Source organism: Chiloscyllium plagiosum, chromosome 33 (genome assembly GCF_004010195.1).
Source record: "Chiloscyllium plagiosum isolate BGI_BamShark_2017 chromosome 33, ASM401019v2, whole genome shotgun sequence".
In the NCBI taxonomy this organism is placed as follows: Eukaryota; Metazoa; Chordata; class Chondrichthyes; order Orectolobiformes; family Hemiscylliidae; genus Chiloscyllium; species Chiloscyllium plagiosum.
In genome coordinates, this window is record NC_057742.1 from 935,057 (window position 1) to 952,466 (window position 17,410).

Consider the following 17,410-nt stretch of genomic DNA (forward strand, 5'->3'; position numbering starts at 1 on the left):
CCTCATTATCAAAATTCCGGGGTTAGTATCAACTAGGAACTGAGCTGGACTGGTCAAATAAACATTGTGGTCACAAGAATAGGCCAGAGGTGAGGAATTGTGGTGAACAACTCACCTCCTGACTTCCCAAAGCTTATCCACCATCTGTAAGGCACAAGTCAGGAGTTTGATGGAATACTCCCCACTTGCATGATTTTAAAGTGAAAGGCAGGAGATTTAGAGGGGATTTGAAAAAAGGTTTCTTCATCCAGAGGATGCACTGCCTGTTAGGGTAACTGAGGTGGGAAGCCTCACAAGTTGTAAGATATACTTGAAATGTCACAACATTCAAGGCTATGGGTAACTAAGTACTGATTAAGTGTAGTTTTTTGTCAGACAGACCTGATAGGCTGAAGGGTCTCTTCTGTACTATATGATTGCACAAGTTTACTCAACAAAATGTGACAATTAACCCAGTGAGGAGATATAAGGGCAGGGGAATAGATCGATTTTAAGGACAATGTTAGGGCAGTGAGAGAATTGGAGAGGCAGAGAGGTTAAGGAAGACAATTCCACTTTTTAATGTTAAGTATCTCTAAGGAGTTCAGGGCTATTGGAAATCTCATGATCTCTCTTAGTGGTGACAGTGGTGACATGAGTCACTCACACTCATGGAATGAAAATAAGCACCTACGAGTTTCGACTGAGGAGACTGTCAGGGACATAAAACTGGACCTGGAATGTGTGAAGTGATGTTTGAATGCTCCCATTCCAGAATGCTACACTAATTATAGTCCAAAATGTCCTGCAGCTACAGTCAGTTCCGCAATGCTGTGCTTTAATCACTATTCAAACTTGACAACTCAGTGGCAGGTAGTGGTGCTGTGTATATGTGTTGGTATCAGGGTGGTTCAGTGCTTGGAAATCTTGTTTATTATTTATGTACCTTAAAAATCGATCGATTAATTATGATAGCTGACTGGGTGAGCTCTTAATGATTTCAGGAATTTTCCAAACTACTGTGTTACCTTGTTCAGGCTGGCCTCCAGCAATCAAGGGTTAGTGGTTAGCTGTAGGAGTAAGGTAGAAACATCGACAATACAGACTCTCCTGAGTCACTTGAACACTGAAGGATCCTCAATTCCTCAGACATTGTGAAGAAGGGTTATTGGACCTGACACATGAACTCTGCTTTCTCTCTCCAGATGCTGCCAGACCTGCTGTGCCTCTTCAGCAATTTCTGCTTTTGTTCAGGACGGGTCGCGGTGGGATTAATGAGGCACAGCACAGTTTAGCTGTGCCAGCCAAAAACAACCAACTAAATATCTGTAAATTTACAAAAAGGTTTGCAAAAAAAATGATGGTTTTAAAATCTGGTTATTGTTTGGGAGGGAGCCAACGTAGATCAGTGGGGGCAGAGGTGATGGGGAAATGAGACTTTGTCTGAACTGGCACAGGAGCCGTAGAGTTTTGAATGAGTTTATGTTTAAAGAGGATAGAGTGATGGATCCGACAGGAATGTATCAGAATAATGGTGTAGAGGTACCAGGGTTTTTAGCAGCAGGGGGTTGAGGCAGTTGTAGAGGCCAGGCAATCTTACAAAGATGGAAACAGACACACTGGTGATCTCTTTCTTCATTCATGGGACATGAGCAACACTGAATAGGCCAGTATTAATTATATACCCTGGAGAAGGTAGTAGTGAGCTGGCTTCTTGAATCATGATGTGGAGGTGCCAGTGTTGGACTGTGGTGGGCAAAGTTAAAAATCACACAACACCAGGTTATAGTCCAACAGGTTTATTTGGAAGCACTAGCTTTCGGAGCGACACTCCTTCATCCAGTAGCTAGCTAGTACTTCTAAATAAACCTGTTTGGACTATAACCTGGTGTTGTGTGATTTTTAACTTTTTGAATCACTGCAGTCTATAAGTTGTAGATAGACCCATAAGGTTGTTAGTGAAGGAATTCCAGGATTCTGACCCAGCGACGCTAAAGGAACGGCAATATATTTCCAAGTCAGGATGGTGAGTGACTTGAAGGGGAATTTTCAGGACTTGATGTCCCCATGTCTCTGCTGCCCTCTTCTTTCTTGATGGGAAAGTTCAGGTATGGAAGGTGGTGTCTAAAGAACCTCGTGTGATACTACACTGTTTGTTTTAAATGGTAAACACTGCTGCTAACTGTGCCTCAATGGGAGACGGAGTGCATGTTAGAAAAAGGGCTAATCATCTTGGGAATCAGAGCTCAGTTGGTTGGACAGTGTGGATTGGATTGGTTCCAAAACCACAGAGTTTGTTTCCCATTCTGAATGGTGGGGATTGTGACCTGCCTCCTTGTACTATCCATGGAGGAGGATATGCTGATGTGGCTTGGGTAGAGGGAGCTTACCCTGGTAGGAGTACGACAAGCGTGGATGTGTAGGGTAGCCAGTGGGCCCTGTTTTGGGATGTTCTTGTTCAAAAGCACCTAATGCCTGACTGGGAGACCAGGCACTACCCTACTGAACAGCATCCTCTGCCTTTTCTGCTGAGCCTCCTGCCCCAGGACCACTCCAGCTGCCCATGTCCACTCCAGCAGTCTGTTCATTTAGCAGTGAAGGGATTGAGAGAGGTGTTGGCATAAAAGAGTTGATGCACCAACACTGAGCATGTGGAAATTGACCTAATTATTACAGGACAAGGGTCAGAGTGTGTGTGCACATATGGGCACATGGCGGGGAGATGGTTGGAAAATCTAGTGTTCATATTTCACAATGAGCTTTGAGAAGATTTGTAGCTCAGGTTGCGTTCTGGATGTAAGTTTGCTCAGTGAGCTGGATGTTCATTTTCAGACATTTCGTCACCATACTAGGTAACATCATCAATGAGCCTCTGGTGAAGTACTGGTGTTAGTGACCCACTTTAAATTTATGTGTTTATATTTCTTTGGGTTGGTGATGACATTTCCTGTGGTGATGTCATTTCCTGTTCTTTTCCTTGGAGGGTGGTAAATGGGGTCCAAGTCTAAGTATTGGTTGCTAGAAGCATGGCATTCTAACCAGAGCTCGAGCAACAATCACATCGACTTGGACCCCATTTACCACCCTCTGAGGAAAAGAACAAGAAATGACATCATGACCAGAAATGACATCACCAACTCAAGAAAACATAAACGCACAAATGGAAAGTATGTCATAACATCAGTGCTTCACTGGAGGATCACTGATGATGTTACCCGGTATGGTGATGGAACATCTGAAAACGAACCTTTCAGCTCAGCGCGTAAATTTACATCCATATTTCACAACCCCAGAATGTTCCAAAACTCTTTGCAACTAAGTAAATGCTTTCAAATCATGCTCACTGTTATATTATACAATAATCAATACAAGGGAGGTAACAGTGAGTGTGAATTAGTGATGTTACAAAACTCATACACAGCTCAAGGTTGGAGGGGGGGGGGGGGGGGGGGGGGGGGAGGGGTAGGGGGTTGTCCCTAATCCGCTTCAGGTGAGATGCTGCAGACCACCAGGTCATTGTGGGATTATCGCCTATGGCCTGAATGCTTCAGGGGATTTTTCCCTCTTTGACCCGAGGTAATCTTTTGTTTCACCATCTGCTGAAACTCAGGCTTTCTAAATCCCTTGAGTCAATATTTACAACTGTCACCTGAAGTGGACTCTGTACTTGGGCAATGTAACACGGAAACTAGCTGGAGCCGACACTTTTCACTGTTGTTGCTATAACCACCCTCTGTTACAAATGAAACCTCTGCAACGTTACTGTTGGAGTAAGAGATTAAGGAAAGCTGTATTTGTTTGCCTGGGGAGTTAGTCATCAGGACAGAATGGGGACAGTCAGGCAGTTCTCTACTTAGCACATTTTCTCCTCTGCGACAAACTGCACTGAGATGGCAACTGTGGCTCAAATGGCAGAATGCTCACCCCTCACTCACCATCTGATAGTGCGGCACACCCTCAGCACTGCCCCTCCACCAGTGTGGCACTCCCTCAGTGCTGACCCTTCGACAGTGCCACACTCCTTCAGACCTAACCCTCTGACAGTGCGGCACTCCCTCAGCACCGACCCTCTGACAGTGCAGCACTCCCTCAGCACTGACCCACTGACAGTGTGGCACTCCCTCAGCACTGACTCTCCGACAGTGCAGCACTCCCTCAGTGCTGACCCTCCAAAAGTGTAGCACTGCCTCAGTACTGACCCTCTGACATTGCAGCACTCCCTCAGCACTGACCCTCTGACACTCTCTCACTTCTATTGTGTAACTTAAAACCTAGTTTATGGTCTGAACTCTCTGTAAGTGACATCAGCTCAGACCGACAGTAAAGTGGCTGAAAATATAACCTGAGAGTGGCTTAGCAGGAGGTCAATACTGCTTGTGGTACACAATTGTGAAAGGTTGCGTTAGGACCCACAATTGTTGTGATTCTCACTTTCCAAACAATGCAACAATACATTATAGTGACAATGTGGCATAATGTTCATGTCACTAGGCTAGGAATCCTGAGGGTCAGGCTAATGCTTTGGGGATTTAGGTTCAAATCCCCCCTCAGTTCTTGGTATGTAAATTTAATTAATGAAACCTGGAATTAAAAGTTGGTAATCATGGCCATGTCAATTGTTGTTAAAAACCCAGTTACTGATGGTGGAAATCTGCCATCCTCTGCTGGTCTGGCCTGAGTGTGACTCTAGCCTCACAGCAAGATGGTTGACTTCTGCCTACCCTCTGAAATTAATTCAGGGGCATTTAGAAATGGGCACTGAATGCTGGCCTCACCTGTGACACTCACATCTCATGAATGAGTAAAGAAAAATAAAGTAGGATTCTCGCTTCCTATCGTTTCCCCTCACAGGCCTTCTCCCTCCCTGTCCCCTCAGCTCTCCTCATTCCTCGTAAAGTGTCAGGTGATGGTTGTGGAGAGACACAATTGAATATCGACTCCAGGTTTTCTACTCACGTGGGTGCCTCCACTTGCTGGAGGTTTGAACTCATTGCTGAGATTTGGGGAATTTGACAGGCTGCAGAGTTCGGGAAAAGGATTCGGGATAGTTGGGAGTGATGTTGTTTGAAGCTCCTCCTCTTTTAGCTGCCTGTAATAAATTTAAAATATTTTAGTAACTTTACAAATAATCTTCAGCACCACAACTACTGGATAAAACAGAAATGCTGCAGAAGTGAAAGTTGAAATAAAAACATAAATGGCTTGAGTTTTCCCTCTCTGACAGATGCTGCCAGACCTGCTGAGGTTTTCCAGCAATTTCTGCTTTTGTGCCAAAACTAGTGAAGCAGGTCACCGATCAGTTGAAGTCTATTACTAAACTCATTTTGGGAACTAGAAAGGAGTTTAGAGTAAGATGGTTCCTCCCCAAATCCCACTGGAATCACCCTTATCAACTTGTGACTCCAGAAACACATCCTAGAACAAAGACACTTTCCTTCCTGGTATTTTAATCAGCACAAGAACCGTTAACTAATCCACCTTACATTGTCTCTCCTCTAGCCTCACCTCTCCAGCTTCCTCCAGTTTCTCTCCAAGTTGTGAAACATTGGAACAGCTGTAGGCCATTCAGCTCCTCGAGCCTGTACTGCCATCCAGTGAGATCATGGCTGATCTGTGGCCTAACTCCTGTATCTGCCTTTGGCCCCATATCTGTTCCTAACTTTGCTTAACAAATAGTTCCTGAAGAAGGGCTTATGCCCGAAACGTCGATTCTTCTGTTCCTTGGATGCTGCCTGACCTGCTGCGCTTTTCCAGCAACACATTTTTAGCTCTGATCTCCAGCATCTGCAGCCCTCACTTTCTCTCTTAACAAATAGTTACCCATCTCAGGTTTGAAATTAACACTGAACCAGTATCCACTGCTGTTTGTGGGAGACAGATCCAAACATCTACCACTCATTGAGTGAGAACACAACTTGGTTTAAAGTTAGTATTTGGGTTCGAATTCTTAAATCCTCATCAGTTAACCTGACCTTTTTTAATTCAAAGTTTTGCTTGATTTTTGTGAATGGTAGAGTGTTCAGTTGGGCTGTGACAGGTTTAAGAAAAGAGTTACCTTTTTACTTGTATGTGAACAGGCTGTGACCTCGGAACCACTGATGTGGCCCATGGTGCAGGCTGGCTCATGGCCAAGTGACCATTGGGTAATGTCACTGCTTCGTCTTTTTGCAGATTTCCTGCTTGGTATAAATTGTCTAGTCTGGTGCTCACAGTCTGCTCCAATGCCATGAAGTCCATATCAGCATCTAATAAAAACAAAGACACAATTAATCTACTTCTAATCAAAACTACCAACCAAACCAAACCCTGCCCCCCACTACTCCCAGTGAAGTATAAAAAGGGAGGAGAGCCCCATTCAGTTAGCCCAGGGGACACGGTAGCCCCAACCAACGTAGTGATGCAGCATCCCCCCACCTCCACCACACTTTGAACCTGTGTCCCCTAGTAACTGACCCCTCCACTCTGGGTAAAAGTCTCATACTTTCCACTCTATCCATGCCATTCACAATCTTATAAACTATTATCAGGTCACCCTTAAACCTCCTGCATTCCACTGAAAACAGTTAGAATTGTATCTTACCCCACTACTTCCTCTGGGAGCTCGTTCCTTACACATACTACTCTCTGCATGAGAACGTTACACCTTAGGTCCCTTTTAAATCATTCCCCTCTCACATTAAACCTATACCCTCTGGTCTTGGACTCCCCCACCCTAGGAACAAGACCATGGCGACTCACACTATTCATGCCCCTCATGATTTTATAAACCTCTATAAGGTCTCCCCTCAGCCCCCGACACTCCAGGGAAAACAGCCCCAGCCTGTTCAGCCTCTCCTCCTATAGCTCAAACCTCCAACCCTGGCAACATCCTTGTAAATCCTTTCTGAACCCTTTCAAGTTTCACAACATCCTTCCTTTAGCAGGGAGACCAGAATTGCGCACAATATTCCAAATGTGGCCTAAGCAATGTCCTGTATAGCCGCAATATGACCTCTCAACTCCTATACTCAATACACTGACCAATGAAGGCAAAGGCAAACTTATCAAACATCTTCTTCACCACCCTGACTATCTGCGGCTCCAATTTCAAGGAACTATGTCCCTGCACTCCTAGGTCTCTTTGTTCAGTAACGCTTCCTAGGGCCCTACAATTAACTGTGTAAGTCCTGCCCTGGTTTGTCTTACCAAGATGCAATGCCTCACATTTATCTAAACTAAACTCCATCTGCCACTCCTCGGCCCATTGGCCCATCTGATCAAGGTATCATTGTACACTGTGATAACCTTCTTCACTGTCCACTGCATTTTGATGTCATTTGCAAATGTATTAACCATGCCTCCTATATTCACATCTAAATCATTTATATAAATGACGAAAAGCAGTGAACCTAACTGCTAACTGTTGTTTGATTCTATTAGCCTCCAGTACTTTCTTCAGGTCTATAACCAATTGCTACAGGGCTTCTTGTCAATAGGTTAAATCAGAGCTCACTCCATTCTGTCCTCAGTGTTTGTACAAGCAGAACATATGAGAGAGCACTGATAAATGGTACAATCCCTGGCCTCTTTCCTTCCCTAAAACCTAAAGTCTTTCAATCTGACCGTCACACTTCTTCTGATATCCAGACTGCCATTGGCTAATTTAGCACTGGTTAGGGATCTGTCTTGGTACACTGTGTTGCTCAGTGCCTCACTACATAAACATCCATTTGCTGAATTGTCAAGGACATTGTTTCTTCCTTAAGTCTGGGGTAGGCGATGATCTAGTGGTACTCTCACTAGACTCTTCATCCAGAAGTCCTGGTAATGTTCTGGGAACCCAAGTTCAAATCCTGTCAGGACAGATGGTGGAATTAAGAGTTTAATGATGACCAAGAAACTATTGCTGATTGTCGGAAATCTGGTTTCCTAATATCCTTTAAGAAAGGTGTGACAATATGTGCCTGTAAGTGGGATTTGTTCTGCCCTGTCTCTCTTGAAGGGGGGTGGTGTTGTAAATGAGGTGCCCGGGTGTCTGCTCAATGAAAAACAGAGGAAATAGCTTTGGGTTTTTTTTAAAAGGTTGACAAAAGAAGCATGAGTGGGCAGAGTCAGACTCATACAGACCCAGGGTTTTAGTTTTGCTTTCAGTTGTTGAAGTTGGGGTGTTTGTAGTTGAAGCTGCTAGTTCAAGCTCTCTCTCTGATGCTGCAAATAGCTTGAGTTCTCTCTACTGCTGGATTCATTCGGTCGGTGCTCCTTCTCTTGGACTGGAGGAGATAGCAAGTGAGGGAAATCTATTTTGCTGAATTTGCCTTTGCCAAAGGTATGCTTATGGGATGCTGCTATACTGGAGAAGTTATAGAGTCATTGTTAAATAATACATTATTTTATTAACTATTTTGATAAAGTTATGCCAATTCTTTTAATTGTGCTGTAAGAATAAAGTATATTTTGCTTAAAGCCTGGGAACTTGAACGATCGAGTCACCTCTGGAAAGCACCACCTTATACTTGCCTTTAACTAAGATGAAAGTCAGCGTCTAGGCTATCTCCATAACAGGTTTGGTCAGGGCCACAGTCTGCCCCTATCTGGTCTGGCCTACATGTAACTCCAGGCCCATAGCAATATGGTTGATTCTGAACTGCCCCTGGGCAGTTATGGGTAGATAGTAAATGCTGGTGTAGCCAGTGATGCCCTCATACATGAATAAAAAAAGTCTGCAGTCTGTGAGGCACTGACAAGTCTCTCTACTGAACTCTGCTAGTATCTCAAGATACAGCCAGAGATGAGAAAGGGACAGGAAAGAAGTGCCTGTTCCAATTCTTTTAAAACAATATCCAATTAATTACAGTCCTCTCTGCTCTTTCCCACCAGCCCTACAAGTTCCTTTTCAATTCTCCTCTGAAAGTTACCATTGACTCTGCTCCCACCACCTTTCCAGCAATGTGTTCTAGATCACAACAACTTGCTGTGCAAAAAAAAGTTCCCATCAACTCACCTCTGGTCTTTTGCCATTGATCAAAAATATATGTCCTCGGGTAACTGGCCTGCCTTACAGTGGAACTGATTGAAGGGGAATTCTGAGTATTATTTTCATAAAGTATTACTTTCAACACTGACAGGGGTGGTTGGGTGCCAATTTTTCTTTTGTTAACACTAAGCAACTAAAAATTGTTCCCAAGTTTCTAAGCTCACATTTCCAGTGGCACTTATCCAGGAATTGGGCGCAACACCGCAGTCCTGAACGGGCTCAGCCAACTTGAAATGTTGTTATGCAATTGGTAATTCCCACTGGTACAGGTCTCAAGGGACTCAAAGATCCTCAAAGGAATCATCCACACTTACTCCTGTAGCATCTCCAGCCTTGAAACCTGATGTGTGATGATCCATGACTGTTTAGTATTAACTCCACAGGTAAGGAAAAGCCAGTTTATGGTACACAGGTACCAGCACAAAACAGAACATTGTCCCAGCAACAATGTTTGCTGACCCACATTCCAATCAGCCCATTATTTCTCAAGTTAGGCCTACTCAACTGGGTATTAGATAACTGAAAACAAAGAGGTTATTATGTGGAAGGACCAAAGAATGTAATTATGTGATTAAACATTTTTTTTTCTATATCTGTGTATTAAACATTTGAACATTTAGTGTTTCAAATTCATCAAAGGTGCCTCTCCCACTTGACACAGATGTTTCAGCATCAGGAAGTCACACTCTTTACCTGACACTGATAAAGGATATGATCAAATTGCTCCTGCGACTTGTGTAAGCAGATTCAGATAACTTGTTGATTAAAGAACACAAAACGCTCATGAATCTAAAAGGTATATGTGGGACGCAGTCAATGGGCTCCTTCAAAGGTTTAAAAGAGAATCAATGGGAATTGGTCAGTGATGTGAGACACTGGGTGCCTGGGAATCTCTTCATACAACAATCTATATACGTGATGTGTAGAGGGATTAGTAAGTGAGCAGCCTCTGTACACCCTCTGAACAAACCATCCACCCCAAGAAGGAATCATCAACGAAAGCTCTCCAAACTCACAGGAGCTTTGGGTGACCAGTATTTATCCATGTTAGAGCCTAAAGCAGGGTACATTTATTTGACAAAGTAGATTTTAAAAAAAAATCCAAAGCCAGGTCAGAGGCAAGAAGAAAAAAGAGGAAGATAGATGAGAAAGAAGACGAGGAGCTGGGAAAGGAGAGGGCAAGAGGTTAGGGGATAAGAGGGGCAAAGAGGAGGAAAGGTAGATGCAGAGTTGGAGAGGAGGGTAGAGGAGTGGGGAAGGGTCAAGATATTTACTGGCATCCTAGTATTTACTTGTTTAAAAATTTTGTATGTGATGTAGCTTCCTTAATTGTTGCTCCACCCTAACTGCACTTGAACAAATTGGCTCTCTAGGCCAATTCAGTCAACAATTCTGAATCATCTACATTGCTGAGGGTCTGGAGCCATGTATAGGTCAGACAGAGTAAGGATGTCAGATTTCCTTCCCAAAAGGACATTAGTGAACTTGATGGGTTTTACAGTGCAACAGTGGTTGCATGTTAAATTTCACCATCTGCCATATAGGATTCAAACCCGTGTCCCAAGAACATCAGGCTGGAACGTAGAATTATCAGAGTCCACTGAACGTTACCAATACATGTCTGCCTTGCCCCACACTAGGACAAAAACAAAGAATGTTAATCAATTGCTGATAACCTCATACTCTACACACAAAGGAATCACCTTAACCAAATTTCTCCCTTTATATAGAACTTTCCAATTGAATGGAAAATACCAAATGTAATTCCTTTACTCAAAAAGGGAGAGAGACAAAAAGTGGGAAAATACAGATCAATTAGCTTAACATCTGAAATAAAACAAAGGACCACAGATGCTGGAGATCTGACACAAAAACGGAAAATGTTCAAGAAACTCAGCAGTTAATGTAGCATTAATGGGGAGAAAGCAGAGTTAACGTTTTGAATCCGGTAACTGTTCATCAGAACCTTGGGTTGATGTCAGAGCTGTTATTAATGACATTATAGCAGGATAATTCAAAAAGTTCAAAGTAACAAAGCAGAGCCAACATGGTTTCGTGAAAGAGAAATAGCTTTAAATTAAGGGGGGGGTAGATATAGGACTGAAGTTAGGGGTAGGTTCTTCACTCAGCGAGTCGTAAGTTCATGGAATGCCCTGCCAGTAGCAGTGGTGGACTCTCCCTCTTTATGGGCATTTAAGCGGGCATTGGATAGGTATATGGAGGATAGTGGGTTAGTATAGGTTAGGTGGGCTTGGATCGGCGCAACATCGAGGGCCAAAGGGCCTGTACTGCGCTGTATTCTTCTATGTTCTATGTTCTATGTTCTAAATCATGTTTAACCAACTTATTAGAGTTCTTTGAGGAAGTAATGTGGATGAAGGGGAAACTTTGGATATACTCTTTTGGCAATATTTCATAGACAATTCAGGAAAAAACAGTTGCTTTAAATTTGATGTTTTAAAGAAAAACCTGAGATAAATACACCATTTTTTAAGCAGAACTGTGTGACAGTAGATGGTTAATGTACTATATTTGTTGTTATTTTCCCCTGGTTTGCAATGATAAACAATTCTTTAGCTTATTTCAGTAATCAATAAACTCCACGCTCGATTGTACTGGAGATTTTCTGTTTCCTTAGCAAGATATCTGATATGTCTGCAATAGACACTGACAGTGAGATTTACCACAACCGGGGCATGGGAGTTGATCAATAAAACCCAATGGTGTCATGTAAGGTTTAGTGATAATGCACCCAAACCCCAGTTCAGAGAATTGAAGAGGTGTACACATCATCCGATCCTGATACTGAGAGTGAATGTTCTTCATTTCTTCTTACGGGCCTGACACTGGTTAATGCTGAGACCTGTCCATCAGTCTGATTAGGGAGAAGTGGTCAGATTGGGAAACTGCCAGTCCATCACAACATCTGAGAAAGTGTCACTCAATCCAAAACGTTAACTCTGATTTCTCTCCATGGATCTCAGCCAGACTTGCTGAGCTTTTCCAGCAATTTCTGTTTTTGTGACTATCACAGCTGATGGTCACAGCAGATATTTTGTTTCTCATCAAAACTGATTTATTGTCCAACCAGAACAAAATGAATTGATCAGCTGAGAGTCTCTCCCTGTCTATGCCTGGTAGCATCCATGAGTTGGGAGCCACAGATTTTGTTGGTTGAGATGGCATGTTGATTGGCATTCATAGAGAAACTGGCAATGCTGAAGATGGTATGTAATGTTTGACACCTTGTATCACCAGCCAGCTTTGAGGTAAATTGGATTGATTCAATGACATTCCTGACTTATTTTTCAAGTCCTTTAAATACATAGCTTTTGGACCATAAGCAGACAATAAAGGGCAGACTTGAAATACAATAGAGTCAAAAAGTGTGGCACTGGAAAAGCACAGTAGGTCAGGCAGCATCCAAGGAGCAGGAGAGTCGCCACTTCGGGCATGAGCTCTTCATCAGGAATCTGCTCCTCGGATTGGAGGCATTAAGGATATGGCTGATTGGAAATGAAAGTGCAACTGTACAGAGGCCAGCACTTGGCATAAAAATGAAAAGTAACAAGCTTTGTTCAACAGGTGTGAGTTGATCCCATCAAGACTTTCTTCACGCAAGAAACTTATAAAAAATAGAAAGAGAAACAGTGACAAAATACTTCCCTTGCCACAGTCCAATTTAATTAATATGAACAGTGTCAAATGGTGTGAGCCTAAGAATTTTAGAGATGCTACAGGGATAGAGAGGGTCAGAGAGGAAATTACACAGTGAAATTCCGACAGTACATTTTGAAAGTAAGTAATACGTAAGCTAAATATTGAGAGGGTTGGAAATCTGAAATAAAAACAAAAAATGCTACAAATACTCAGCAGGTCAGGCAGCAAACCTGAAACATTATCTCTTTTTTTCTCTTAACAGATGCTGTCAGACTTGTTGAGTATTTCCACTATTTCTTTTGTTTTTTTTTAGAAAGGTTGTCTTTTTTTCGATAAGTGTCCCAATGGATAGTGTGTGTGGAATGCCAAGAACATGGAAGTGTCTCTTTAATAGACAAAAATTTGAAACAAACAATATTTGATGACTTGACAGCTGTGATAATAGTGATTTAACTTGTTAGTAAAAATAGGAAGGCTGATTATTATCTGAATAGCTGTAAATTGGGGGAGGGGAATGTTCATCGGGAGCTGGATGTCCTCACACACTGGTCGTCACTGAGAGTAAGTGTGTAGGTGCTGCTTACAGTAAAGAAGGCAAACTGTGTGTAGGTTTCTATAGTGAGAGGATTTGTGTCCAGGAACCAGGATAGCTTGCTGCAATTGAGTTAATCAACATTGATTTAACCAGTTTCCTCATTTCCCCTCCCCCCACCTTATCCCAGATCCAAACTTCCAACTCGGCACCGCCCTCTTGACCTGTCCTAATAGTCCACCTTCTTCCCATCTATCTGCTCCATCCTCCGTTCCGACTTATCACTTTCACCCCCACCTTTATCTGCCTACTGCATTCCCAGCTACCTTTCGCCCAGCCCCACCCCCCTCTCATTTATCTCTCAGCCCCCTTGGGCCTCCCCCTCATTCCTGATGAACAGCTTATGCTCAAAACATCGACTCTCCTGCTCCTCGGATGTTGCCTGACTGGCTGTGCTTTTCCAGCACCACCCTTTTGACTCTGATCTCCAGCATCTGCAGTCCTCACTTTCTCCTAGTAGATATAAGTTGTTAGCTAAAGGGATCAAGGGATCTGGGGAGAGGCTGGGATTATGATATTGAGTGGCGGAACAGGCTCAAGGGGTCGAATGGCCTACTCCTACTCCTATCTTTTATGTTTCTATGTAACTCCTGATATCCCTGCACAGAATTTGAAATTCTTCCTCAAGGACAATTCATATTCTTTGGGCAAGTTTGAGTTTCAGTCACTGTGCTGTGGTAATGGATCCCATTTCTATGCCCAGTTACTCATAGCCAGACAGTAAGATGGGGTGACATTGATGATAAATGATGGAGGAGGAAGTGGAGACAGTCTTACCTAAAAAGTGGCCACTGAGGAGGGGATGTGGGCAGATTGGCTAAATATAAAATTTACAATAAACAAACCATTGAACCCAACTGATCAAACTTGGTGCAGAGCTTTATAAGAGTCTCAGCAACATGTACGATGGCAAAATTTGTGGCAGAATCAGGTGAGATGTCCAGTGAGGCCCATCTCGACACCAAGAGCAACTTCACCAATTTTTCATGTTTTCACAAGTGGCAAGGCAAGTTTCTCACTGGGCAGCAGCTAGCTGCCAATCAAGGAGATTATAGTTTGTTAAACACTTAGTCACAAAAAACCCTCATTACTATTCAGCCTCCTATATTACCAAATGCATCAAACAAGATAGACATTGGGAAAACCTGACATGGAAACAGATTCAGCTCATTGCTCAGCCGCTCTGGATCACCTCCGCATTGTGTTCCATCAAATGGCAGGTCAGGGCATGATTCACAGGCACCAACTACATACCAGTGAGCCTGACGTCAGTGGTGGGAAAGTTGCTGGAGAAGGTACTGAGGGATGGGGTCTATTTATATTTGGAAGAGAATGTGCTTATCAGTGATAGGCAACGTGGTTTTGTGCTGGGGGAAATCATGCCTTACCAACTTAATACAGTTCTTTGAGGAAGTGACTAAGTTGATACATGAAGGAAGGGCTGTAGATGTCATAAACATGGACTTTAGTAAGTGGCTTGATAAGGTTCCCCATGGTAAACTAAGGGAGAAGGTGAAGTCACATGGTGTGCAGGGTGTTCTAACGAGGTGGATAAAGAACTGGTTGAACAACCGGAGACAGAGAGTAGTTGAAGGGAGTTTCTTGAAATGGAGAAAGGTGTTCCACAGGGATCAGTGTTGGGGCCACTGTTGTTTGTGATATACATAAATGCTCTGGAAGAGGACATTGGTGGTCTGACCAGTAAGTTTGCAGATGACAGGAAGATTGGTGGAGTAGCAGAAAGCATAGGGACTGTCAAAGAATACAGGAGAATATAGGTAGACTGGAGAGTTGGGCGGAGAAGTGGCAGATCTGAACAAATGTGAGGTGATGCATTTTGGGAGGTCTAATTCGAGAGCGAATTATACAGTAAATGGAAGAGCCTTGGGAAAAGTTGATGAGCAGAGAGATCTAGGAGTTCAGGTCCATTGTACCCTGAAGGTGACTGCACTGGTGGATAGAGTGGTCAAGAAGGCTTATGGTATGCTTGCCTTCATTGTACTGGGTATTGAATATAAGAGTTGGCAGGTCATGTTAAAATTGTTCGAGACTTTGATTTGGCCACGTTTAGAATACTGTGCACAGTTCTGGTCGCCACATTACCAAAAGGATGTGGATGCTTTGGAGAGGGTGCAGAGAAGGTTTATGAGGATGTTGCCTGGTATGGAAGGTGCTAGCTGTGAAGAGAGGTTGAGTAGGTTAGGTTTGTTTTCATTAGAAAAAAGGAGATTGAGGGGGGACCTGATTGAGGTTTACAAAATCATGAAGAGTATAGACAGGGTCGATAGAGACAAGCTTTTTCCCAGGGTGAGGGATTCAATAACAAGGGGTCATACTTTCAAAGTGAGAGATGGAAAGTTTAAGGGGGATACACGTGGCTAGTACTTCACACAGAGGGAGGTAGGTGCCTGGAATGCGTTGCCAGCAGGCACGGTAGATTCATTTAAGGTGTATCTGGACAGATGCATGAGTAAGGAGCAGAGGGATACAGATCCTTAGGAATTGGGTTTAGGTTTTAGACAGTGGATTTGGATCAGCTCAGGCCTGGAGGGCCAAAGGGCCTGTTCCTTGGCCTGTTCTTTGTTCTTTTTTTTATTCTTACCACTCTCAGTGGAAATATATTTCTTCTGATTTCCCCATTGGATTTATTAGCGGCTACCTCATATCCATGACCTCAAACACAGCCAAAGAAACACAGTTGGATAAAGGGTTTGCCACTGAGTGGGGAACAGAACTGCAGTCAGGTGAGTTGGCAGCAATGTGGAGTGCTGACGACATCCTAATTCATTGTTCTGGGCCTCACGCCTCAAACAACCCTGGAGCACATAACACACGCAGTCCAATCAGAAACATTTGATTAATTACAACAGCAGAGAAATCATTCAGGGATCAGTGAGCAACAACAATGGACTTTGTGTTTGTGTTTGTGTTTGCAAAAAGCACAGGCTCGAACTTTGCTCTTTGCCTTGAGTGCTTCAGCCTATTCTTAAACCAGCAAAACACAGAATGCTTGAATTTGATGTACCTGATGCTGTCTCAATAACTAACAACAGAGGTCAGGAATATTCAGCGCAAGCAGCTCCAAGCACAATGTTACCTCTCCTAAAGACACTTACTTTGATTACTGCATCTCCCTCACAAACTCCTATTGTGTGAAATCCCATTATCCAGTGAATAAACCTATGATCCTCCAGTATTTAGCATCCATTCTTATCTGTTTAGTCTTTGCCAGAGAATCACTTGCAATGGCTTCTCTTCCCACTATTACCCTTGGTGTCTCCCAATACTTAAGGCTATCTCTCATCAACAGTGACTTCAACAAGGATAACATGAGTTTCCACTGACAATACCCAGCCCTAACTCACCTCCACTGAGCGAGATGGACCCCTTTACTCTCTCCAATTAACCCCCTGTCTCACATGAGTAACATTTCCACCAACAGAATATTTGGAAGACTGAAACTGTTGTCTTTTGGTCCCGGCAACAAATGCCCAGCTACTGACTCCATCACAGCTTAGGAATGACAATTGCTCTGTCCATGACTTCAAGAAAGTAAAGAGAGCTGTGAACCCAGCCCAGTTCATCACACAAACCAGGTGGAAAAGAGTACAATCGGTGAATGGGGGTGGGGTTGGAGGTAATAGGTCAGAGGGGAGGGTGGAGTGGATAGGTGGGAAGGGAGATAGGCAGGTAGGACAGGTCATGGGGACAGTGCTGAGCTGGAAGGTTGGAACTGGGGTAAGGTGGGGGGGAGGGGAAATGAGGAAACTGGTGAAGTCCACATTGATGCCCTGGGGTTGAAGTGTTCCGAGTTGGAAGATGAGGCGTTCTTCCTCCAGGCGTCTGGGGGTGAGGGAGTGGCAAAGGAGGAGGCCCAGTACCTGCATATCCATGGCGGAGTGGGAGGGGGAGTTGAAATGTTGGGCCACAGGGCAGTGGGGTTGATTGGTGCGGGTGTCCCGGAGATGTTCCCTAAAAAGCGCTCTGCGAGGGGGCGTCCAGTCTCCCCAATGTAGAGGAGACCGCATCGGGAGCAAGAAATACAATAAATGAATGATATTGGTGGATGTGCAGGTGAAACTCTGATGGATTGGCTGTTGCAGGTTCCAGGATTTAAATGTTTTAGTAGGGTCAGAGGTGGGGGTAAAAGAGGGGGAGGTGTGGCA

At 43.7% G+C, this 17,410-nt stretch overlaps 1 protein-coding gene across 6 annotated transcripts in view; it reads right to left on the reverse strand.

Moving 5' to 3' along the window:
• LOC122539703 (growth factor receptor-bound protein 7-like) overlaps nucleotides 1–17,410 on the reverse strand; it is a 151,937-nt gene that overhangs the window by 47,457 nt on the left and 87,070 nt on the right. For all 6 annotated transcript variants that reach the window (XM_043674708.1, XM_043674707.1, XM_043674704.1 and 3 more), the window contains 2 exons: nucleotides 6,035–6,224; nucleotides 4,936–5,068 (listed from right to left, as the gene is read on the reverse strand). In XM_043674708.1, coding sequence (XP_043530643.1) covers nucleotides 4,936–5,068; nucleotides 6,035–6,216 — 315 coding nt within the window. In that variant the 5' untranslated portion in view covers nucleotides 6,217–6,224. The remainder of the gene's footprint in view (nucleotides 1–4,935; nucleotides 5,069–6,034; nucleotides 6,225–17,410) is intronic.